At 40.3% G+C, this 25104-nt stretch overlaps 2 protein-coding genes across 4 annotated transcripts in view; both read left to right on the top strand.

The window, feature by feature from the left end:
• The first annotated feature begins 1380 nt into the window (after positions 1-1380).
• On the top strand, positions 1381-23760 carry IL18RAP (interleukin 18 receptor accessory protein). 2 transcript variants are annotated; one of them, XM_085054318.1, is made up of 11 exons: positions 1381-1546; positions 7521-7652; positions 8694-8961; positions 9065-9239; positions 10503-10677; positions 13238-13306; positions 13469-13589; positions 15436-15590; positions 16456-16593; positions 20341-20511; positions 21116-23760. In XM_085054318.1, the coding sequence occupies exons 2-11, from the start codon at positions 7529-7531 to the stop codon at positions 21484-21486; spliced, it is 1767 nt and encodes a 588-aa protein (XP_084910444.1). In that variant the 5' UTR covers positions 1381-1546; positions 7521-7528; the 3' UTR covers positions 21487-23760. The 2 variants fall into 2 exon arrangements, with proteins under 2 accessions (XP_084910444.1, XP_084910453.1); XM_085054327.1 differs by lacking the exon at positions 1381-1546 and adding an exon at positions 3176-3527.
• A 113-nt stretch (positions 23761-23873) lies between these two features.
• SLC9A4 (solute carrier family 9 member A4) overlaps positions 23874-25104 on the top strand; it is a 42262-nt gene continuing 41031 nt past the window's right edge. For both annotated transcript variants that reach the window (XM_085054304.1, XM_085054307.1), the window contains exon 1: positions 23874-24284. In XM_085054304.1, coding sequence (XP_084910430.1) covers positions 24023-24284 — 262 coding nt within the window. In that variant the 5' untranslated portion in view covers positions 23874-24022. The remainder of the gene's footprint in view (positions 24285-25104) is intronic.

The following is a 25104-nucleotide window of genomic DNA, read 5'->3' as shown; positions in this document are numbered from 1 at the left end:
CTCATTCCAGTATGTGGCTACAAAACTCTCTGCTGTTCATTACAGGAAAATGGTAGCCATTTTATGGGTTTTGACTATGGTGAAGGAATGATTTTCTGTAAGAGGATCCAAAACTATTTGTAATGCTGTACAAATCTGAATTTTTAGAAGCAGTTTGGCAAATTCAGAAGTGGCTATGTCTGGTCTTGAAGTAGGGATAATCTAAATACCAGTAACAAAAAGACCTCTTGAAGACTTCATTACAAAACCTCATTTATGGATTCAGGCATTTATTTGGAGATTTGAAAGTAAGTATTTAGCACTCAGCTGTGATGACAATGTCTCTATTTGTGCATAGTGGCTTAATAAATAGTACATTAAGCATATTTACTCATGTAGTACATAAAGAAGATACTTCTTCTAGGAACTAGCAACAAACAATCATCTATGAGGAAGGAATTCATCCATTGGAAATGAAAACTTGTGACAATCTCAGGAGTGTCTCCAGCTTCCAGCATGAAAAAGGAAAGTCAAATACCAATGAATTGCTTCCAGTGAAGTGAGCCTTTAAGATCTGAGAGGCAGAGCCATTAGGATCACCAGGAAACCATGAAAAGGGATCCTAGAAGAGTTTAAATTGCCTAGGCTGGTAAAACAGGGAAGGGAATAGGAGCATTTTCACCAAATGCATACAGGGAAAAAAACACTAGACAGAAGAGCTGTTCAAGCTAAGGAATGATATCCTCACAAGGATGTGGTCTTCAACAAATGTATGATGGGCATTAAAGCCTTATAACAGTAAGGTCTCCTGTGAGAGTAATGGAGAAACTGCTCTGACCTACTTTTGAGCTGGAGCATAGTATGTTTCTGAAAGAAAACCAAACATTTAGCTGTGGTCTTCCCTGTCAAGTTTGTGTTTCTTGGCTTGCAGTAAGAAGGCTAGACTATCAAGGAAGGAATAAGGAATTGCTATGGAATTCAATCTTTTTTAATTTATTGCTAAGGATTGTGAGGGTGAAAAGTTTTTAAAGGCTTGAGTGGCGAGAATTTTCTTAGCTCTGTGTTGGCATGTGGCTATTCAGTTGTTAGCACATTCAAATACATTTAAATACCTCTGTGGCTCTAGCCATGTTAGTCCCTGATGCCCAAGGCAGAATGCACTCTAGTGCAGCAAACTGGGGCTAAGTAACACCACCTTCCCTTATTGCACAGAGAAGTCACTCACAAGCTCCACAAGCCACCCGTGACTGTGTGTCATTTCTCTGAATGCATAAACGAGTACAAAATGCCCAGGGGCTCATGTTTAGATATTGTTCAGGCACCTCCTGTAACAGCAGAATGAGCAGCATTGACTCGGTGTAGAAGATAATTGCAGTGGAAAATTTCTTACCCTCTAGGTGTTAACCAAAGCTGGGCAGAGGAGGAGGTGATGTGTAAATTTGTCAAGCCAGAACAGTACCAGAATACTAAAAAAAAAAAAAATAATCCTTCCAGCACTATAAGGCTATGCTGCATAAACGCTGAGATGGTACAGTTTTCCCACTTGAGCAGAAGTGGGATGGACAAGGTAAGATAAGGCCCCCAACCTTGACTTTCCATAGTGGTGGGGAGATATGATTTGCTGGAGCTACAGCATAAAATCTGCTGAATTTTAGCAGAGTGGGAAGGTAAGACAGTAAAGGAGGGAAAAGGGTGGGGAGAGATATGAAGCAGGGAGGATATTCTGGAGTGGTTTGTTACCCTTTTCTTTAAATACTTTGCCTAGCAGCCAAAGATAAATATGCAAGTGCAAGTGGTGGAGGCTGCCTTTTTAGCACCTGTATTATTCTTACAGAAAACAAAGGGGAGAATTGGAGGAGATGCTTAGCCAAATATTTGGTAATATTTACAAGATTTTCATCCAGTGTGTTAACCAGTATGACATACCACTCAGACTTCTGGTAGCATGGCTTTCAAAACTCAGTGTGACTGATGCTTCTGTTGCATTTCTAAGATGTATTTCTGATGTAATATTTGGATTGTTAGGCATAATTTTTTGATTGTGGTAAGCCTTATTACTTGGACAATTTATTCTTAAAATGACTGAAGTATATTCTGTGACTTTAAGATGCATTTCTGTGAAATAACCATTTTCGTCTGATAATCTGAGCTTGAAAGCCAAAGGGCCTTGACTTCAGCTGTGTTGCACTCTGTAATTCCTTTAAGTGAAGAGGGAACAAAAATGCTTTTTTTTTTTTTTCTTTTCTTTTCTAGTTAGACATGACACTTTCAAAGGCTTAATTCTTTATACTCAAGTCTCCAGAAATACATTGGGGCCTTTTGTAACTTATACACCAAACATGTATTTTGTACTGGGGCAAAACATTGAATATATTTTAGGAGCAAATCACCAAACTTGATCATCAGTGGACTCTGGTCTGGAATAAGCAGAGAGCTAAACACCTGGTGGAAGCTGAGAATACAAATCTTTTATGCCCAAATGCTCAAAACCCAACAGAATCAAGCATTAATATATTGCATGAAGAAATGTGTATATAAACAGAGGCAACATTGAAGTCCCTTGTTGTGTAACAAACAGCCTTTTTTGCCTTCTTGTGGAAGGACAGTAATTGACCCAACCTGCAGTCAAGATAGAGAACTTCACACAAGAAAAGAAAAACAAGTCCTACTGTTCTTGAAGTAAGTCTGGTGCAAACTGATGGAAATATATTTACATATTCTCTATTGGAATAAGGAGCATTGGGCTCTGAATTGATGGCAAAGTACTCTCAGATGATTTTATGTAGTTTGAGTCACTGTGCAGTCTGTCTTTTGTGGGTTTTGCATACAAGCAGGAAGCCTGAAAGAGAGGCTGGACTGTGTGGGACTATGTGTGCTGAAGTGCTCTGCCTTCCTGGCAGGTCCATCACATCCAAAGGGCTTCTCTTTCTGCCAAAGCTGTGTTTGGGTAATGAATGAGGCTGAACTAGGAGGACACAGATAGGAGGTAACAGTGCCCCCTTTTAAAACCCATTTGCAGTGGGTGTGGAAGGTAGTTGGGGACATTAATGGTTAGGAGAACTCGACTCTTAGAGTGAATATTATTCTGTATTGGAATAATCTTGTAGATTTCAGATGCTACAGATTTTTGTGAACTGTCTAAGAGCAGCATATGGGCAAAAAAAAAAAAAGAAAGAAAAGGAAACATTACCCCTCTTAATTGAAACAAACTAAAAAATCCAACACACTTTTGCACACAATGTAAATAGAAGATTTTAGAACCCAAGAGGCTTTGATCTTTTACTGGGAGATTTTTCCCCTACTCTTTTTACAAGAAAGTGACCCGGAAATTTTCAACCTAATGCAACTAAACTGAGAAAGGAAGGGATGATGACAGCGAGGTAGAGGAAATTCCTGTAAAGGCAACAGACTCAACACAGTGCACAGCTAGAACTAACCACAATTCTTATCATGTTGTGTAGGACGTGCAAGTAAGATTTTAAGATACTTTTTAAAAATTATATGTTTTAACCTCAGATTTTAGCCCTCCCTACCCCATCTGCTTGAAGGTGAGTTCATTTTATTGCATTTGAATGTGCATTTTAAAGTAAATTTGCTTTAATTGTTTGGTCAGACAAACAGTAGTGTCTTAGTAAGGAGCTTCATTAGATTTTTTTTCTGTTTTGTAGATGTGGTGAAGCTTTTCTTGTCTCCTATGTGGCTATTACTAATCTTAGTCCTAGAATCAGATTATGTTTGACTTTTTTATTCATATAAATCAAATACAAGACACAGGAATTGATAGCTTTGATGGTGAAGTGATTTTTATCAGAATCAGGATTGTATGATGGTGTGATTGTGACATGCCACTCTTTACTAGACATCAGAGATGTTATGAAACCTGGCACAGCTCTCAAGAGTCTGATTTTGATTTCTTTTGCTTATATTTTATGTAAAAAACTGGAGAAGAGATGGCTGAAGGGAGACCTCATCACAGTCTACAACTTCCTCATGAGGGAAGGAAGAGGGGCAGACACTGATCTCTCTGTCAACCAGTGACAGGACCTGAAGGAATGGCCTGAAGTTGTGTCAGGGGAGGTGCAGGCTGGATATTAGAAAAAGCTTCTTCATCCAGAAGGTGGCTGGGCACTAAAAGAGGCTCCCTGGGGAAGTGGTCATAGCCCCAAGGCTGACAGAGCTCAAGAAGGGCTGGGTCTTGGACTCAATGATCCTTATGGGTCCCATCCAACTCAGCTTATTCGGTGATACCGTGAAAACTCTATGAAATAGAAATGTACTCTTTTCTTTTAAGAGTCCTTTAGCAGTTGAAACATAGGCAATATAATACAATCCCTATTCTTTTCTCTTACTTTTTTTTAGCACAGGAAATTATGTGACAACCACAATAATTTCATTTGTATATTCAATAATTTCCAATTAAATGGCATACTAAATCCCCAGACTAAGGATGTGATAATATGGCAGGAGAAGGCAGAGAGATTTCTGATATTAAGTTGCCTAGAGCAGAGTACTTTCTTTCTCTGGTTGATGCTGACAAAGATAAAATGAGTCATTGAGTAAAACAAGTCACTGAATCACCTGAGTCCATCTGCAATGCAAATACCTGCAATGCAAATCACCTGAATGAAGATTGCTGTCTGCATCTGCTGTGAGCTTCCCTGTTTCTGTCAAGCACACTTGCAAGATGACAATTCTTAATTTTACACCCTACCATAATTTTTAGGTACTATAAAAACGTAAAGATGATGAGAATCTCTAATAAAAGTATTATCAGTTAGAAAAAAAAAAAAAGGCAGTGGTGTATTTTGCCATGCCTAGCTAAAGACAACAGAACAGTTATGAAGACTGTTAACCAAAGTTGCAACATTCACTAGTCAACCTTCGCTTTTGCACTTCTTTCTCATTTGTGGTGACCTTTCTGAGTGTGAGGAGGGTATCATTAGTATGGCAGCACACTGGAGAACAAAGAGATTATACATCACTGGCATTATTAAATGCTTTGTGAAAGGTTGCTTGATGTAGTTTCACTACATGTGGCCTGTATGTCGCCAGTCGCACACAAATGGGAAGCTGGGGAGTAAATGTTTCCACTGCTTACCTTGTGCCAGGTCAGGCACTCTTCAAATAGCTTCGAGTGGCTTAACAGCTTGAATGAGTCACCAGAAAGGACCAGAACTATCACAGGAGAGAGACTGGACCATTTCCCTGGAGTCAAGGGAGAGTGGAGTGCGGAGGACAGAGAAATAGGTAACAAAATCATAGGATCACAGAATAAGCTGAGTTAGAAGGGACTCATGAGGATCATCAAGTCCAGCTTTTGGCCCTGCACAGGACACCCCAAGAATCACACCATGTGTTGGTGTGAAGTTGAAACACTTGAAGTCTGTCAGGCTTGGTGCTGTGACCACTGCCCTGGGGAGCCTGTTCCAGTGCCCGACCACCCTCTGGGGAAAGAACAATTTCCTGATATCCAATCTGAACTTCCCCTGATGCAGCTTCATGCTGTCTCCTCGAGTCCTGTCACTGATAATGAGAGTGAAGAGATCTGTGCTTGCCCCTCTGCCTCTGACAGCAGCAACTTATTACATCAGCTCACCTGCTCAAGGGTCTACAGCACTGAACCACACAAAGGCACTTGGGTCCTGATTGCTACTGGCACCAGCCTGCCTGTGCCATGTGGGCTGTTGGGTGACATAACTCAAAACATCATCCTTGGTTTTATACAGAAAACCAAGATAGAGACACAGCCTCAGTGAATGTCTTGAGCAAGGTCTTCATGGGTGTCATAAACACAGATTGGAGAGTCAGGATCCATTGACCTTTTTGCAGTGGATAAAAAAGTTAGATAAACTTAAGGAGGACTTTTTCCCAATTGATGGTAGCAAACTCTTAATTCAGACAAACAGACAGGCTTGGAGTTTGAAGATGATTTTAAAGGATGTGTGGGGTGATGACAATTGGCAGCCAACCTGTAACCAAGCACCAGGATGGGGTCAGACTTACTCCCTGTGACCTCTGAGCATAAAAATAGAACATTCCGTTCACTTGCAATGAACAGAGACATTCTGAAGAGAACGGTGACTAAAAGTGCTACCCTCTACACAAAAGAGCTTCCCCGAAAAGTGCAGTGTGGGAGTTGTCATCACCTCTCTCTCCAGCTCAGTGTGCACTGGATGCTCTCTTGATGCCTTCCAGTATGAGTAGTGTCTGATTTGCATGAGGTGCAAACACACAAGGGACTAGCCTTTGCTCAACCTTTTCTGCTTTTCCCTTGAGCTGACTCAGTGCCTCTCTGACAGCAGTGCAAATGCAGAGTCACACTCTGTGGCCAGAGGAAAGAAAAAACCCCTTGAGGGCTCAGTTGCACAATGCACAGCTGCACAAAGTGAACATCCGCAAAGTACGTGCCCTTTAGTCTTGAACCAGGCACTCCACATGTCAGTCACAGGCACTGGTATGTCCTCACTAAACACCCAAATTAAACCATGGCTGTTTCATATGCACACTGGGCAGCCTGTGGCTGAGAAGGCTGTGGGATGCAGATCAGACCTATTAGGAAAAGAGGGAAAACATGCAATGTGTTTTGGGTTTTCACCTTGTACCGGGTACTGTCATACAGGGGTCTGGGTGCAGCTGAGGGCTTTGTGGACTTGCTCCAAATCCCCTGGGTGTTTCCAGTCTCAGGTTACAGAGGGTGCACCACAGAGCTGGTCCCTTATGGTTGTGTGGGTGTCACCCTGCTCAGCAGGGCTGTGTCAGGATCATTCAAGCAGTGCAGGACAGCATTGTGGTGCAGAAGTGAGGCCTGGTGCTTACCCAGGTAAGCCATGGAGGAGAAGAAGGAGTTTTTAGGTTGCTCTGCTGGCCCTAGTAGACCCTAATGTATGTGCATTCTAGCTGGTAACAAAAGGAGCATGTCCCTTGGGTGAAAGAGATAGAACCAAAGACCTGTGCCCACGCAGGACATGCTTTGAGGGTTTTACTTCTGCATGGTTCTCAAGTCTCATGGGCTCACTGCCATTTGCAACTGCAGCACTTCTTCAGATTTGGTTTAATCCCAGGGGAATCCAATCAACTCACTCTGGGCCTGTTGACCTTCCAGCGACAACAGTGCTCCATGGATTTTTGGTGCCAGTTATGCCTGTCTCAGTCTGTTGCTGATAGTCATCATTAGCTGAAGGCTGATGTTATTTGGTATCTTACCTCTCATCTTAGACAACATTCTCCTATGAAAGAAGGAAAGATCTGCATTTCTGCTCCAGAGGTGGAGTTCTGCATTGCTGTGGGAATGGCTTGGAAATCTATCTGTGAGCAATTTTATGTGAGGCGTATTTAGACAGACTGTTGCATATTCTCCAGTATTATTTATGCTGTATTTCTGTGAAATAGTGTGACCAGAAGTGCTGCAAATCCCATTTTTGAAAAACACAATATGCAGGAAATAGTCTTTGCAAAGTTTTACAGAGGCACATCATGAAATATGCAATTATTTATTTTATTGGACTCTTATTTACAAAAAACCCCATTTTCCTCTTTTACAGAAAACAAGATGATTCTCAAAGAAAGTGTCTCAGAATATCAACCAAAGCTGATAAAGAAAATCATGTTCACTTTGTGCTGGACACTAATATTTTTTGTCAGCGGGGTAGAAGTTAGAGAGATTAATTTGCCAGGTAAGAGTCTGCTCCAGTGATGTCTGGTGTTTGGGGTGCTCTCTGAAAACTTAGAAAATGGGATCTTCATTTTCCTTGCTTTTGTGAGTTTTTCCTGCACATGTCCATGCTTGTGTCTGACAAATAGCCTTTCTGCAAGCTTTTGAAGTATTGGTAGTACAATCTACCATAAATTTGACTCAAAAATCTAATGAAAAGGACAAATGTAATGGAGAATTTCTGAGACCCAAATGGAACAAATGAATTGCTTCTGTGGCTCAAATCTACAGCATCTGGTCCAGGGAGGCATGGACTGGGGAGAAAGAAGCCAAAAGCAAAACGAGACTGAATATCAAAATCTTCCACACACACAATATATCTGGAGGAGCTTGATCCAATTCAGTTTACAGTGAGAAAATGAAACTGTGAAAAGTTTCTTAGGTGGGCAGGTGAGGAACAGATTTCATACCCTCCCTTCAGCTGGAGTGAAATCCTGCTGTACTTTCAAGGCTCACAACAGCCTGACTGGCAGGAGAGGCATTAGGGTGACCACATCTTTCAAAATGGTTTAATTTTAGGGATAGTTACTGAAACACAGGAGAATAAATATTTAAAAGCTGTGAGAAAATAATGTTTGTCAATCTTACCATAAACAGGGCATGTGGTAGGCAGGGTCTGCTTCTTCAGGCTTATATGAGTCCCTTCTCCATTAGTATGAGGAGATCTAGAAGAGCTGCATCTTCTTTTCTACAGAGTTGAGGTTTAACAGGTTAGCACCCATGCAAAAGTCTTCACATCAGCAAAAATCTTCACATTAAACTTTGAAAAAAAGGCCTAATAAACCTTCAGAAACCTTTGAATAAATTTTCAAGAATATTGGCAAATTGCATATTTAAGAAAACCTATTTTCTATTAGTCCATCCTCTCACCACATAAAGGAAGTTTTAACACAAGAAAGTAAAGCTCTATTTTTGTAGCATTTCTAATTATTATTTTTAACTTTTTCACCATGACTATGTATTCCTTCAGATGGTACTGATACATTACTGTCCTGCTTTTCAGGATGTTCCCATGTTGAACCTCAAATATGGTATCGTGCAATTAATGGTGAGGAGTTTGTTCTACAATGTGCTGTACCAGATAGAGATGCTACCAACATTTATAACAACTCACTTCTAAATCAACAGAAGGTGAAATGGTTCTGGCATCAGAAAGACAAAGAGACACTGAAAGCTGTGAGGGAAAGCTCAAATCTGGCTTTCCAAGGGGATGCACTTTGGTTTAAACCGATAAGGGACAGTGCTTCTGGAGTGTACATCTGTAGGATATGGTAAGTAACGAAGCAAAAGGTTTATATCTCTAAAGAAGAATTATTGTTTTGTTTTAGTTTGTGTATTAAATGCTTAACTTTTTTTTTTTTTTACATCACTCAGGGGAAAAATCCCATGTCTCAAAATTGTTTTGGACGTTCAAACAAAGGAGGCAGCAGAATGTTCAAGTTATGACACAAATATGCTATATCTGCTTGTTGGCAGTGGCAATTCAATAACCTGTCCTGGGACAAAATGTTACAGCCATGTAAAAAAGCCAAATGTAAAATGGTACAAGGTAAGAGTCAGCCTTCTGGGTAGTGGAAATGGCTGAGTGGACATGGAGCTTCAGGTTTAGCTAATGTCCATGCGCCACAGTCCTTGAGTTCTTCTTTGGCAGGCAATGCAGCCTGAGAAATTCAACCCAAAAGTAGAATCTTGAATTGATATATATAAAGTTTTTAAGGAAGAGTTTTCAATAAATTTGCCACATGTGAAATATTATTCTATGAAAAAAAGCCAAGAAATGCTTTCTCTTCAGCTAAGAAATTGAAGTAATTAAGAATCAAAATAGGTTCTTTACAAAACTGACATGATTGGAATGTAACATTTTAAGTTTTATTTTGACATTTTAAATTTTGAAAACATGAAATATAGCAAAGAAAATCTGGCTTTGCTAGAAACAAAATTATTATAAGATTAATGTTTCATATTGCTGTTTCCAAGACTCCTGTTTTTAATGAATCAATCTTCCACTGAACGACTACTGACTAAGTGTTTGTAAGGATGGTAATATAATATCTAAACCTGTATAAATGAGCAAAGGAAAATTACTGAAATTTGCGATTGTGCATTTTCCTACCTGGTATTATGTACATTATTTATTCTATCAAGTAGAATTATGATCTAGTCAAAGTTACTCTGCACTTGCTTTTAAGTTTGAAATGAGGTATATCTTTACCTACATCTTGATCCGAAACTCCCTGAAGCTAAGGAGTGTCATGCCATTTGCATAAGTGGATTTTTTCAGGAACTTGATTTAAGGAAAATTCTTACTGGTCTCAGTGGAATAGGAATATATTAAGCTGAAAAATTGGGGTGCTTTTTAAAAATAGACAATCTTCATGCTTCTAAAAGTAGTCACACGGTTCTTAATCTCAGACAATCCAAACATATTATTTACTTCTCATAAAATAACTTGAAAATATTTGCAAAATAATTTCTTTAGAAAATAAGTTCCTAGTCTATCAAAAAAGGGATCCTTTTTGTTGCTCTTTAGTAATAGGATTTTAATTTAGAGCAGCTTCATGATTTTACATTTTTGCATCAACCATAAATTTTAAATAATTTTTAAAAAGACAAAGATACTCACATATTTTTTAGTATAACTGAAAAATGTCCTCAGCCTCCTAATACATCCCTTTTTGGGCTTCAGTAGGAAAACTTTGGTTTAATCCTACTACCATGAAAATCCTGCCCAAATATATGAAAATATAATTTTATAGCAGCAACAACAGCAAGAAAAAAAAAGACTTTAATTCTTTGATATTCTTTTCATTAGGATGGTCACCAGATAACACATAAGAAAAGCAGACCAAGCCTAAAGCTTAAACAGAATGAAATCTACTTGAATCCAACCTATGACAAAGATGCTGGAATATATGTGTGTGATTACACTCTGTATGACAACACTACCAAGTGGACAGTGAGAACAGCAATAACAGTAGAAGTCACTGGTGAGTAATATAATAACTCAGGAGAAAATACCTGAAGAAAAGTATGTTTTCTTTTTTAGGTTTACTTATATTTTTTGTTCAGGTTCTTGTTGTGAAAACCCCATAAACTGAATTAGCCACAGGATCATTAAAATCCTCTTCCAAGTATTCTGAAGACATCTTCAGTCACTGAATAGAACATCCATTAGCAACAGCATGTAGCATACAATACCATAATTTTCAAGATCTAATTCTGCCTTGGATTTATTGTAGTTCCTAATATTGGGGATCAAATCTACAAAGGATTTAGATCTCTTGATCTGGGAGTAGAATTCATGAAACTCCAACTGGTGACAATGTTCTCCATGTACAGTGTGAGGTGTGTTAGGAACATATTTGAGCACTAGGAAGAAGGATTGCAAATCCTGCATTGGAAATGTGGGCAAAAGCAGTGTATCTCAATCCTACCCATCTCCCTGGCACAGAGGCTTCTGTGAAATGACAAGTTAGGTAAAATATTGTTCCTTGTGGCATGGATGAAACCTTCACTTTTTTCTTTTGACAGTGATATGGAAGGTGATGTTGGTGAAATCACTCTTGCATGTAACTTTTTACTGACAGAGTAAACAGGAGACCTGTGAGCAATCTAACAAAGAGGCCATTTGTTGTTGCATGTGCTCTTTGGGGGGAAACATCAGTGCCTGCATGACCTGTTCTTTCAGGCTTTGTATGCATTGCTAAATAAAACTGGCTGGAACACTATGGCACAGTGATATGGCATGGTTTTATATTCTCCCTCAAACCACAGTGACCTTCCCTGTAATATTTACTATCTTCACTTGCCCCTCAGGCAAAATCCTGATGTTGCCTTGGCAGAGTGTTTTGGGACATCAACATTGTGCAAGGGAACATGCTAGCAGCTCAGGATCAGTAATGAGGGACACTTCTTGATTTGCTGAATAAGGGATGTGGCTGTGCTTTTCTCCAGATATCTATGGTTGAGTGCTGTAAGACTTTGCATTCACTCCAGACAGTCACAGATCCCGTAGGAAAATATATACCTATTCTATATCCTGAACTGTATGGACACAGTACAGCTGTTTCTGGATGAAAACAGCACAGGACTATTCCTCAGCATCCTGGTGGAAAGTTGGCCACTCTGTGAAAGGGAGAAAAAGATTTAGGGAGCAAAACAAAAGTATCAAGTGAGGCAACCTGGCTCTGTAGTCTAGTGAGGAAACTCTCCTTTGAAATTCCATGGACTAACAAGAATAGCACTTCTCTGAAATAGGTGATACTTTTCTTTTTCCAGGTATTTTATGCTTTTGGTTCTAAGAATTTAAAGGGAAAATATGTCCACCCCATCAGGACAGGAAACCATGTCTTACCAACTTGTGAGAGCTCTGTGTGGTTCCATACAACACCTGATGCTCTTTGACTCTTCCTTCTGGCTATATTCACATAATATTCTCCATGCCAGCATGGATGAGCTCTGCTGTTATTCTGATCTAACTGAATCTGAGCTGACACATTGTCCTTCTCAGTTCTTTTTCCTCACTTCATAGCATAGTCAGAAAAACACTTGAAAGGTGCCACATGCATATATACTACCAGAGAACCTTGTGGACAGAGGGGAGACCTCATCACAGCCTACAACATCCTCATGAGGGGGCGAGGAGGGGCAAACACTAATCTCTTCACTGTGGTGACCAGTGACAGGACACAAGGGACTGCTCTGAAATGTCAGGGAGGACTAGGTTGGATATTAGAAAGGGGTTTTTCACCCAGAGGATGTTTGGGCACTGGAAGAGGCTGCCCAGGGAAGTAGTCACAGCATCAAGCCTGACAGAGTTCAAGAATCATTTGGACAATGCTCTTGGGCACATAGTGACTCTCGGGGATGGTTCTGTGCTGGACCAGGAGCTGGACTGGATGATTCTTGTGGGTCCCTTACAACTCAGCATACTCTGCAATTCTGTGATATATTTCTCTGCTGTGGCTTGGTACAGAAAAAAAAAAAGGGTTATGTGGCACCATTTCCTGCAGCATGGGACTTTCCAAGAATATCAGAGCTGTGGTCTTTATTGTCTAACCCGTGGGTGTCATCACCTGTGCCCTTTGGCAGACTGAGTTTTGAAAACAACATGTCTATTTTAGTGCAAGTATCTGTGCTTGTGAATGAGGTGTGTGTATGTTCAGTTTGTGCTTCCTGGGCATGGAAAGGAGTTTGGCAGGGAATTGATGTGAGGATTGCACCCTTCAGGGGGCTTTGCAAGGAGGGTTCCTAATTTTTGAATTCTAAATAATCTTACATGCAGGCTAGATACTGAGCTCCTGAGCTCATATAAGAAGACAATGCCTCAGAGTAAACGAGATAGCAGGTGTTTAAGTAGCTAACAAGTTTTGTTGTTGAGACTCCCTTATCTGTGCATTCTCAGATACATCAAGATTTGAAAATCATCATCTTGGACTCAGGTTTCTAAATTCCACCTAAAACTTGAAAAATTAAATTGTAAGCTATTTTTGTGGTCTACTGCACTGACAATAGCTTTATACTTAATGATATTCTTGTTAATTGCAGCAAAAAATACCATTCATCCGCCAAACCTTTTATATCCCAATGGTGTTATGATCCTTGAAGCAGAGCTTGGTAAGTTTCAATTCCTCACCTAAAACCTAAAATATTTAAGTGAGGTATTGATAAATAATGACAGGCCTTGACAAAGCAAACCACCTTTGCTTTCTAGGCTATTTAAGAGAATAATATTCTGGTGACCCGCATGCATGGGTTTTCTGTGTTGGTTTGTTCCAGGAAAGCCACTTGAATTGGAATGCCGTGTACAATTTGGGTTTGAGAGAGTTTCTCCCATGAGGGTAACATGGAAACGAAACAATGAAGAAAATACAAATGAGAAATTGAATCAGGAAACAAGGTGAGAAAGTTGCTCTCCCTCCTGAGAGTCTGATTATTACTACCACCAGCTACTGTAAAAGTCCTTCCACTGCAACTTTACTGAATGCATTTTATTGAAATCAACTAAGAGGGTTCTTTTCTTTCACCTACTAATGTGTATGTCCATGAGCATGTGACAGGCATGTGAGCTTCACATACAGAAACACATATTGATGGCCATAAAGTCAAGAACTCAAACTCTGCACAATCTTAGCTCTTCCTAAGTCTTTAGCTCATACACAGCTTCCACATGAATGGGGCTTGGTTGCCTCTGTTTGCATCAGTTCTTTTTAAGTGCCCTTGTTTTCAAGTGTTCTTGAAAGCACTGTTGTACCTTGCTAGAAATTCACACAATCTATCTTTGGAGCTGTCTCTGAGTGAGGAAATAACTCAGATCAGTAAAACAGTACTGTGGACGTTGAAAGGAGTTTGTGTGCCTCAGATATCTGGGGATGTTTAAAGTTTCAGCCTGAGGACTTGCAGCACTGAATTTCAGGACACTGAATTTTAGGAGTCTTCCCTGGCAAGAATTACAGGACCCTGCAGAGAAGAAACATGTAGGGGAAAGGTTTCCTGTGACTTGGGAACTCCTAGAGTCAGGGCACTTCCCTTCCTTCCTGTTCTCATTCATTTACGCAGTGTTCAGCTTGGGCAAGCAACAGAGTGGAGGCAACACAGGCAAATATGTCTTTCACTACACAGCCCTGAGTCAGCTTTATGGTTAAATTTTTCTGTCCAACGGGGGAAGCAAAAGCCTTGCCATCACTGCTGAAGTCAAGCTCATAATAGGAGTCATGTTGGAAAAAACCAGAATGATGATATCACACACACATATGCACACACTCATGAGGTAGACTGGAGTTAGATTTTCCTACCTTTAGAATGTTTAGATTTGGAATATTCTTCTGAACAACTTTTTAGCTTTTTTCATGGGTTGAGTTTCTGGGGGTTTTTTTTGTTTTGTTTTGGTCTGGTTTTTTGGGGTTTGTTTTTGTTTTTTGTTTGTTTGTTTTTGTTTTTTGGGTTTTTTTTTCCATTTGTTTGTTTTATACAAATAAATGAAACATCCCCAACAGACTTTGGCTGAATCCTTGCCCATGATCACTCCCACATATCTTGAAGTAGCAGAGGTAGGGCCATGGTATATTGTCATTTTGCAGTGCCATGATGTAAGATGCCTTTTAGCATGACCTAGAGATGCTTGTACTTGTGGTTTCAAAGGGGAATGCTGAAGCTCAGAAGCCCTGGGTATTCTAGAGTGATTGCAGACACAGATCTGTTACCCATATGCTTCACTCAACCTTGAAGGGTTTCCTCTGTTACCTTTTCATTTCCTATACTTCTGCCCCTTACATCTGTCTTATTCTGTTTGCCTATCCTGTCCTTAGGCTTTTTACCTCTGTGCAAGAGGCTGTGCTGCTCAGTCTTTGTGCCTAGCTAGTTCTCTCTTGGGGCTCATCATTGAAGTTTCATTTCTCTGCATTTCTGCTGGGACAATATTTTACATCTTATAAAACCACAAGTAATCTTATAGAAGTAAAGAGTGTATATATTGAAAACTAGGCAAGTGGTAAATATTTTACTGAATTGATGAATAGACCTATCAGACCTATCAAAGTATTTTTTTACAATGTTAGTATTTTCTTACAATGTATAAACCAAATGGAGTTTCCAAACCAGAATATTGCAGCACTGTTAAAAGTTCAAGATGAATGTTAAGAAGTTGCATGAGAAGCTCCTCTACTTTTTTGTGTAAGACTTTCGGAGATCATGTGAATGAATGAACAGCAAAGGTGTGGTACAAATATAATTTTTTTTCTCTCTAGTGTTTATCCAAAAGGTTTGAAGGGGCACACACTTCTTCATGTTGCAACTTTGAAAGAAGTTACTGAAAAGGACCTCAGAAGCAACTTCACGTGCTTTGCTGAGAATTCAGTGGGGAATGCCACCGCTGTGATCCGGCTGAAAAGAAAGCAGAGAGGTAAAACTATCAATTGGTGACTATTTGCCCCTGAAGACATATTTTTATTTACTCTACTGCTACTAAGTAATTCCCCATTGAAACTGGCTTTTAGCCAGTAGCAGAAGTTTCTTGAACCTGGGGGGGGAAAGTCTGATTTGTCAGATGTCTTGAAAGCCACAGTATTTTCAGGATTACTTACAAGGAGAGGTCTATCTGGGGACTTACTGCATGCGGGTGAGCCAAGTGCAAGATGGAGAGTAACTGGAAGGATGAAAAGGAAAGTAGCATCCCTGAACATTAATAGGCAATTGACTAAACTGAAGTAGAGAGGCTGCTGGAAGCAACAGTATTCCCTGATTTACATAGGACATTTCTGTTTGTTTTCCCAGTCATTAGCATGCATGTTTCTGAGAAGTTACCATAACTGATATGAATGTGGCAGCCTTCCAAGCCTTTCAAGGCCAAAACCAGAATCAGTGTGGAAATTAAAGTGGTGAGCCATAGTTCACAGCGGAGAATCATCATTGGAGTGGCACAGGAAGCTGCCAGCAGGGCACTCTGTGCAGCTATTTCTGTTCTGACCTAACTTTTCCATCTCAGGTGACAACTGCTTTCAGAATAGCTGAGTGTACCAGAGACAGTTTTCTCCATGCCTTCTACCACAGATTGGCTTTTCATACCCCCAAAGAGATGCCATTCAAAAAAGGCCTCTGATGGTAGATTGTAACTCTATGTTAATGTTTGCGGCTTCCCTAAATTTTGCCAGTGGGATAAGAAAAAAGATTTTGAGATGGTTTGTCCCCATTTCTGGGCTGGGTTTTTTATCTAAGTGTCAATATTATTTTGGAAACCTAACTTATGATAGACTCTTTCCTTTCTGCAGTGTTGTTCTTTTACGTACTATGCAGTGCCATTTCTACTGTATTTGCATTTGTTCTGTGCATTGCCTTTATTTACCAACACTGGATAGAAATAGTGCTGATGTACCGAAGTTATCTGGTCCACAACAAAAGTACAGAAGGTAAGAAACCTTGTATAATATTAACTTTCTCCACTTTCTCTACTGCCTTTTGCCCTGTGGGATAATCTGGTATGAATTACTCATTTAATTAAGTTCTCTAAATGCCCCTGTACTCTTTGAGCCAATACAAAGAGTGTTAAACCTCACAAGATGCTCAGTGAATGCAGATGGAAAAAGAGCCAGATAGTGTGAAAAAAATACCCAACACCAACTGAAATGTCAGTTAGACTTTTACCCTAATTTACCCATATGAAATTAGAGTAGGAAGCTGAATTTTGGCAATCAATTTGCAGGGAATAATATAGCATCTCCAACATTTCAAAACCATTGTTTGAAAGTGTTCAACAAAACCTTTTGACATGAATGAAGTGACCTTACATAACAAAGTGAAGGACTTCAGAGTCTATTGTATTTTTCACTTGAAGCCAAAAAGTTTCTCAGAAGAATAGACAAAAGAGATAAGTAAGATGATAAAGGGCACCAACTGAGAAGTGAATGTTTGGGAAATATTCATATTTCCTTTCTAAAAGCTGTGGAAACAACTTGATATTTCCACCGGAGTGATTAGCTTTTGATTTTTTAAGTCTCATGGCCCCATCATCTCAGCTAAAGCAGGCCTCCAAAATAGTAGATAGACAGTGTAAAAATCTATCAGGAATCACTATGACTACCTCAAAGAAGTACTACAACTACTTATAATTTTCTTACATGGGTTGAAAGAATTCTTATAGTTTGTGCCCGAAAAAATTTTTCTAAAAATTTTTACATCTTGATGCAGTTTGAGATAGAGGTGTCTGAGTCTGGTTTTGTGTTTGCATCTGTATATGTACCTTACACTCACATGTGAAATGACTGTATCTAGATACCTGTAAGTATATACACATTTAGAAAATTACCGGCTCTTTTGGAAAACAGTTTTGTGAGCCCTAAAGCATTTGGCAAAAGCGATTTGGGAAATCACTCAAAATTTCCCCTCTATCTGGTAACAAAGTGATTTATGGACCTGTGGAAAGTCCCCTTAGAGCACACCTTGCATGTCAGTAGGACAGAGACCAACCTGCCAAGGCTTGTGCATTGCAGACATGGTTGGGTTCCACCATGGCAGCCCTTGTCCCCTGAGTGTCCCCTGACTCTCACATACCTCATGCACACAGCACCATTTGCAGTGTGGGGTATATGGGGTATGCAGGCCTACCATGCCTACCCAGATAGTTTTCTGCCCAAGGAGAATGTTCTCACCTGCAGGATTATGTCCTTCTCACTTCATGGAGATGTGTATCAAGTCACCTGAGGTCTGAAAGGGCTTGCTCACAGGGCAGCAAAGGAGCTGTGACTTGATTTTGCTGTTTCTGCCTTTCTATTGTTTCTTCTCTCATGTCCCTCTCAGCAGAGAATCAGAGAATTGAAGAATCCTACAAGACTGGAAGGTACCCCTGGGCACTTGCTCAAGGCAAAACCAACCTAGACCAGGCTGTGCAGGGCCTTGTGGACAGAGAAACCACAACCCCTCTGGAGAATGTGCTCCAGTGTTTGACCTCTCTCACACTGCAAACTTCTTCTCTAATGAGAATTTCTCTTGCTGCAACTTGTATTTGTTGCCTTTTCTCCTGTTACTGACTCCATCATCTTTGTACCCTCCTATTTGGTAGTCAAAGACAGGAACAAGGTCAGAATTTTTCTCATGCCTCTCTAACCCTTGGGCTGCCTCCTTAGCAATAAAGGTATATCTCTTAAAACTCCTGCCTTCTTCCACAAGGAGAAAGAAATAATGCAACATACTTGATACTAGCATTTACAGACCACTTATGCAGTCAATTTGCTTAGGTCAGGTATTCTTCATTTCTGACACTTTGAGAATCTTAAATATTTGCACCAAAAGTTGCTCAGCTTGTAATTGTCCTGTACAATTATGCAAAAAAAATAGCCTTATGAGTCTTACATTGTATTTGTTTTTAACTTGCTATTGTAATAGTAATATTATAAAGGGATGTGTTGGTGGTTGTTGTCTAATAAGATTACAGGGACCTCTGTGGGTGAAATGAGGAACACCTGGCTGCAGTGCAATTTATTGTCATTTAAAATCTGTTTTCAAAGGAGCTTCAATTTAGGCTGTAGATGAATTGAAGTTCAGCTAAACCAATCTAGCAACCCTCTGCCCCATCTTTAATACTCACATTCATCCTGTGTGCCTGCTGCTGGTGATTTACTCTTGTGGACCTAAATTGGCTCAACTTGGCAGAAAAAGAACTCAGTAAAAGACTGTGAGTAGCCAGCAAAGTGAATCATCTTCCTCTATTATCACGAGAATTTTAGCATCACTAGAACGATGTGGTTGGAAGTGTGTGTCCAGGAGCAGAGGGGAGGAGCAGAGATGCAACATGTGTTGTCTGATCACATTCTCAGCCTCCAAACCAATCTGCACACTTCTGTTTTGTTTTGATGACATACTTTCTGCTATGTACTGGTTCTGAATGTAGGTGTTCAGCTCCAGCTCATCCATGTTAGTTTTCTGAATTTGCTTTTTGTATGAGCTCTTCTAGATCCTGTGGGAACTTGGTGGCTGTAGCTCATGTCTGTGATCCTAATCTTATACCTAGGGGGAGAAATCAGGATGTTAACACTGAGGCATGTTGGTCACGATACTTAACACTTAGGTGTCTGTGCTGGACAAAGGTATCTCAGTTCCTAGGCAGTGAAGGTACAGGCAATGTGGTGAAATGTAGAGAGCCTGTCAGCTTACCCTGCAGCAGCACCCTGCAGTGGGACCCTGCTCTAAACAGATGAATTTCTCTCTGGTTTCTGTTCACTATATTGACATATGGTACAACTCAACTGATTGAACATAGGTGTCTGACATAATTTGAACTGCCTGAGGATGTCCTGCCATTCCAAAAGACTTGAGTCTCCAATATTTCCCCTGTCAAATCTGTCAGTCTTAGGACAACTTAAATGGCCTCAAGCAACTGGGAAATTGGACTGGGTCCACTGTGCCTTTTGCTTTCACCAGAAATTATTTTTTTTTAAATGTTCCTTCTCCCTCAAGGGTAGTTCAAATTTCATTCAGCAAACAGATACAATTTACCTTGTAGTTAAGAATGGGTCTCAGTCAGGACATTGGTACCGGGGTGATTCAAAGCTAAGAAAAATTCTTTACCTATGTTTCATCTGCACCTTGCAAATATTCTTTTAATGAAACTTAAAGTTCAACAGCTGGTCAGTACCTGGTGTCTGAGCTGATACTTTGATCAGGCTTAGGCTTTGCTCCTTTCACAAGGCTCTCTGCTTACAAACGTGGTATATGAAATCAGCATATATTTTGCAAACAGCTAATATTTAAGAACATTGTTCCTTTAAGATTCATTACATTTTAAAAGAAGGTTGGCTATTGATGAGATTTTTTTGAATCTACATTTGGGCAAATGAGAGAAAAGATCTGGAATAGTTCCCTACCACATGTTTTTTGCCTGGAAAGGACCAGATCTTTAAACTGCCTTGCACTAAACATCCGTAGCTTCCTTGTTCGTTTTGGTGGCATATGTCTGCAAAATTTGAAAGACAGAGCAAGGTTGTCTTAGGTGACTGGATAGCTGTAATCCATGAACAGGTAATAATTTTAGGTTTGAGTTGTGCCTACTTAAATAGATATAAATTGAAACTGAGCATTAAGAAAGAAGCTGAATGCTTCAGCCAGTCTTGTGAATGTATACAATGTATTTATTTATCTGTTTATTTATTTATTTATTTTAGATGGCAAGGAATTTGATGCGTTTGTGTCCTATGCAAAATTCGACTCCTCTGAAAGTGAGTCTACTTTAATTAGTGAGGAAAAATTTGCCCTGGAGCTTCTTCCAGATATGCTGGAAAATAAATATGGCTACAAGTTATGTATTCTGGAAAGAGATGTTCTTCCAGGAGGAGGTAAGGTCCCTGGGGATGGTAGAAAATCTTCAGTTTATGCACCAGAAAATCTTATGCACCAGAGTAACAAATTGAATTATTTGGTAGTACAGTTTATGCTCAAATCTCATAATGTTTTGATCTTTATATCTGGTCCCTGTGGCTAAGGCATACCTACTTGGAGTGAGGTCACTGGAAGCTACTAGGCTGAGATGAAATTGCTTGTACAAGAATTTCTTTTACTTGTCTGGGAAAGAAGGCCTCAAATATTTCAGTAGTTCCTTCCTGAGGAACTTTATTCAGTGCTACCTGTAGTAATTAGAAAGCTCTGAGTATCTGTTCCTGGGAGAGATAAAGACAAGTCCAAGCATCCCTTGAGACCCTGTTGAAGTGTGTTGAGGTCTCAGCTGTGCCCTCCATCTCCTGTGCAGAAAGTTGTGTTCTCCAGTTTTATAAGAACAGCTGTGGTACCCTCTGGCAGCAAACACATTTCTGGGGGTTATGTGATTGCTCAGCATTCCTACTCTTGGCTTTCCTTATTTTTGGGTTTTAGCCATTGATAGAGGAACTGATAAGATAAAACCTCCATTGTAGAATACAGTGACTCTCACCATTTTCTCTCCAGCATACACAGATGAAGTTGTAACAGCTATTAAACAAAGCAGACGGGTAATAATTATTTTAAGCCCAGCCTATGTCAGCGGACCAAGCATCTTTGAACTGCAGGCAGCAGTGAACTGTGCACTGGAAGATAAAAGGATCAAACTAGTATTAATAAAGTTCCAGGATTTCCAAGAGCCAGAGACTTTGCCTCCAGTAGTGAAGAAAGCACTTCGGATTTTACCAATCATTGCCTGGGAGTCTTCTATTTCTGCTGCTCCACACACGAAGTTCTGGAAATATATGTGTTACCACATGCCAATGAAAACTACTAAGATGCTGGGAAATTGCAGCCTAAAGGGTTTAACGCAGAGGTTAGTCAGACTGGTATATTGATAGCAGAAATTTCACAAAGGAGTGACATCAGGCTCAGGAATGGTGACATAATTGTCAAAGACCTTTTCTATTTCATCTGACCACTGTCAACTGTCACTACAGCCAGAAATAGTTCCCTCTGAAACAGTCAGGGGTACTTAAGTGTGACACTGCTGTAGCCCCACAGTAAAACTATCACTGTGCATAACTGTAAATGTGAGTTATTTTTCACAAATTATTATTTTATGACCATTTTTATCATATTTATTATACTCTTTTGCTCTGATTTTGAGACATACAATGTTCTTTGCACTGTATTTCTTTCTGGGATATTTTTATACTTGTTTTCTAGAAATACATTAAAGAAAGGGGAATCCAGCAGAAGCTTGCAGTTTAATTTTCTGATGCAGTCCAGTGGGACAAATCCAAATTCTTCAAATCAGTTACCTTCTCCAGTAGGAGAACCAAGAAAATACCATGGGACACTGCTGCAACTGGGTATGCCAAAGGGATTCAGAAAAGAAGGACCACTATGTAGGCTTATCCCTGGCATCTCCATCATTGCTTCAGTGAGAGAAAGAGTTTTGCCAGCTGTGAAACATTTCACACTCAGAGACACCTGCACCTGATCATTGCTGATCCTGTCTGCTGCTGGTCACTCCATGCCCACTGAACCTGTTGGCATTATGGGTGTGTTGCAGGTGTAAATCAAAGCTCTGCTTGTCACAGCTACTAGACTTCCATGGACTCTGAAGTCTTTGCCTTCCAGTCCTCTGGCTGACAACTCTCTAGGGTTCTTACCACTTACTCTCAAACCATCTTGCTGTCTGTGTGTGTATAGCGGTAGTTGAGTGAAATGCAAAGGTCAGTATTAAGAAATCTGAGTAGTACAGCCATTGACCTGTGGTTCTGCTCACTTCATTTGGCCTTCAAGCTAATAAATGCTTATTTTATGATGCTAATTGAATATCTCATCTGGCAGACTCCTTGTTGGAAAGGGATACTGATGTTAACAGGATCAGTATATTGGAAAAAAGCCCCTCTTTTGCTAGCATGCTGAGCCTTATCTACCTAGTTTTGCATTGGGTTCAAAGCTTTCAGTGGAAGGACTGATGGTGCTGTGAGGCTGACAGACAATAGTGCTTCATGTAGAAGCAAAACATCAAAACTAATCACTGACTGTACCACACAAAATTTTGACATTGCAGTTGCACTGCACTGGAGATTTAATTAAAATAATTATAATTGGGAAGCAAGTTTCCCAGTTGTCACCCCATGTTGCCTTTTGCTTTGCATTACAGAGCATCACAGTTGCACACATTGGATTGCTTCCACAGAAAGCCAAGTGGAAAAAGCTGTCCATCTATGAAGGGACACTCAGTGTGTGAGACCAGTTGGTCTAAAGGAATCCCCTCCCAAGCCCATGCAGTGTGGTGCAGGGTCCTCAGAACTAGTTGTTTTGGGGTATCACATCTGTTCTCACCATCTGCACTATCTGCACTGTCTTCTAACACAATCAAACCACTGCTGAATTTGAATAATTTGAATAGTTTTTCAGTAAATTAAATGCACTCAGTTCTAATTTAAGTAATACAGCCTTTAAAAGCTTCTAACCAACAGCACTATGTTTGCACACCCTGTTATCCTTACATTAAACATGACAGTTTTTGTGGAGGAGGAGAGAAGGTGCTGAATTAAAAAAAAATGCTCCATCATAACAAATATCATGTTGGAGCAGGATAATGTGTCTGCCTAATAAATGCCTTCCTGGTGTGAGTAAAACAAATGCCAAATACAGGACAACTCAAGGTCCAGTTTTAGGCACGTGATGTGGCTCAGACCTTCCTCTTTACGTTGATATCACACGCTAAGTTACATTCACGTGTTTAAGAGAGGGAAGCCCTTTCCCAGCAGGGATGTAATTTGCGCGGTTCCCACCAGGTGTCCCTCCGGCGAGCCCTGCACAGCCCCTTTATTTACGCACTGAGTGGTTTTTTTCCAGGTGAGACAGGACCAGTGAGTAGTGCCAGGTGCGGTGCCCGAGGTGCCACTTGCGCTGGGGGAGGCAGCCGGGGAGCAGGGCAAGAGAGGAAGGCACACAGCAGGCTCTCCTGCCCGCCCAGGCTGCCACCACCTCTCCCAACAGGTGCCATTCACTTGTGCTGCACTTGCTGCCTGAACGGTGAGGATGGAAAGTTTTTTCTTTTGTTTTGGTTGGGTTTTTTTTTGACAGTGGAAAAATCAGAGAGGTTGGATAAATAACCCAGTTGGAAAGGTCTTTTTTTTCCTCAACAGGGTGATGCTGTGGCCAAGGTTTTTCTGGGTCAGAGGAACTTGCACAACTGGTATCTTCATACAAACTCCAGGTCTGTCTGTAACACAGGGAACAGGACAGGCATGCTAGGACTATAAAATGACCTCTAATAGGCAAATGAAAGAGCCCTGAGGAAGAAGTGGCTGTAGCTATGAGAAGTGTGAATCAGCAGAAGTGACTGTTGCACACCTTCATGCACTCACTATATGCTAAATCTGTGATAAAATCGTCACAGCCCCAGACATGAGCTCTACCATGCTTGCACATGCAAAGCTTTCCAACCTGCTGCTGCTGCTGTTGAGTGTGGTATCCTGTTCTGCTGCTGCTTATGTGGATGAGCCCAGTGTGGGCAGGAGGTCCTTGCCTCACGATGAACCTGATTCTGGGGGTGCTGCTGACTCTTCACAAGACACTAGGATACATGTTTTCACACTGGACTATGAATATGTGCAAATTCCCTATGAAGTTACTCTTTGGATCCTCCTTGCCTCTTTTGCAAAAATAGGTAAGTAGAAAATGGGGTCTTGGGTCCTCCTAACTTGGAAAGAAGTTAAAAAAGTACAATATAACCAAGCAACATCCATGCATTTTGTAGCTGGGATTGATTTTACAGCATCTGTCCTCCAAAGAACAGGTGTGTTCATTACCATGGCAATGCCAAAACTGCACCTGAGAATGATTCCATCTTACTCAAATTAATGTATGACCTCTAACCCTCCTGTCTCTTGGATTGTGAGTAGCAAGTAGCTACAGAGCTCCCTGACATGGTGCTGTCCATTCATTTTTCTAGTCCTTTTACATCACAAGATACTGGAATTTGCAACCTGACACAGCTGTAGAAATTACTTACACCAGCCTGAGATTTCAAGTGTATTGCATTTTTGGGAGAAAGTGTAAAGAATTCTTCCTTTGTGTGAACAATAGGAAATATTTCCCTCTGAGTCTTTGCTTTACATATTTGCTCTTTAATACTGGTGTGAAAACTAATACCAGAGGAGAGAGATTGAGAGTCTCTGAGGGTGTGGGACATCAGAGATGTAGGGTAAGTACCTTTTGAGTACATAACAATACATCTAGCTTCTATTAAAGCTCCACGTGGGTATCTGGATGGGGAAAGACAACTTGTGGAGCAGTAATTGCAGTAGGGACTACAATTAACACAGCAAAAAGGCTCATCATGTCTTATACATTTTCATGATTGGGCTCAAATTATTTTGACCATTCAGAATTAATGCAGCAATATCAAATAAATGAGGAAAATGGTAATAATGGGAAGAGCTGCACACATAAAATCTTCCTTTTCTTTTGACTTTTCTGTGGGATTT

Source organism: Lichenostomus cassidix, chromosome 1 (genome assembly GCF_008360975.1).
Source record: "Lichenostomus cassidix isolate B80296 chromosome 1, HeHo_3.0, whole genome shotgun sequence".
In the NCBI taxonomy this organism is placed as follows: Eukaryota; Metazoa; Chordata; class Aves; order Passeriformes; family Meliphagidae; genus Lichenostomus; species Lichenostomus cassidix.
The sequence above is the reverse complement of the archived record's forward strand: the minus strand, read 5'-3'. Positions and strand labels throughout refer to the sequence as shown.

What these genes read in the sequence shown, in the direction of transcription:
- IL18RAP (XM_085054318.1), top strand. Translation starts at nt 7,529, where the DNA reads ATGATTCTCAAAGAAAGTGTCTCAGAATATCAACCAAAGCTGATAAAG. An exon ending in GTGTACATCTGTAGGATATG is followed by an intron (nt 8,962 to 9,064) that starts GTAAGTAACGAA and finishes TACATCACTCAG; the next exon opens with GGGAAAAATCCCATGTCTCA. An exon ending in AAATTGAATCAGGAAACAAG is followed by an intron (nt 13,590 to 15,435) that starts GTGAGAAAGTTG and finishes TTTTCTCTCTAG; the next exon opens with TGTTTATCCAAAAGGTTTGA.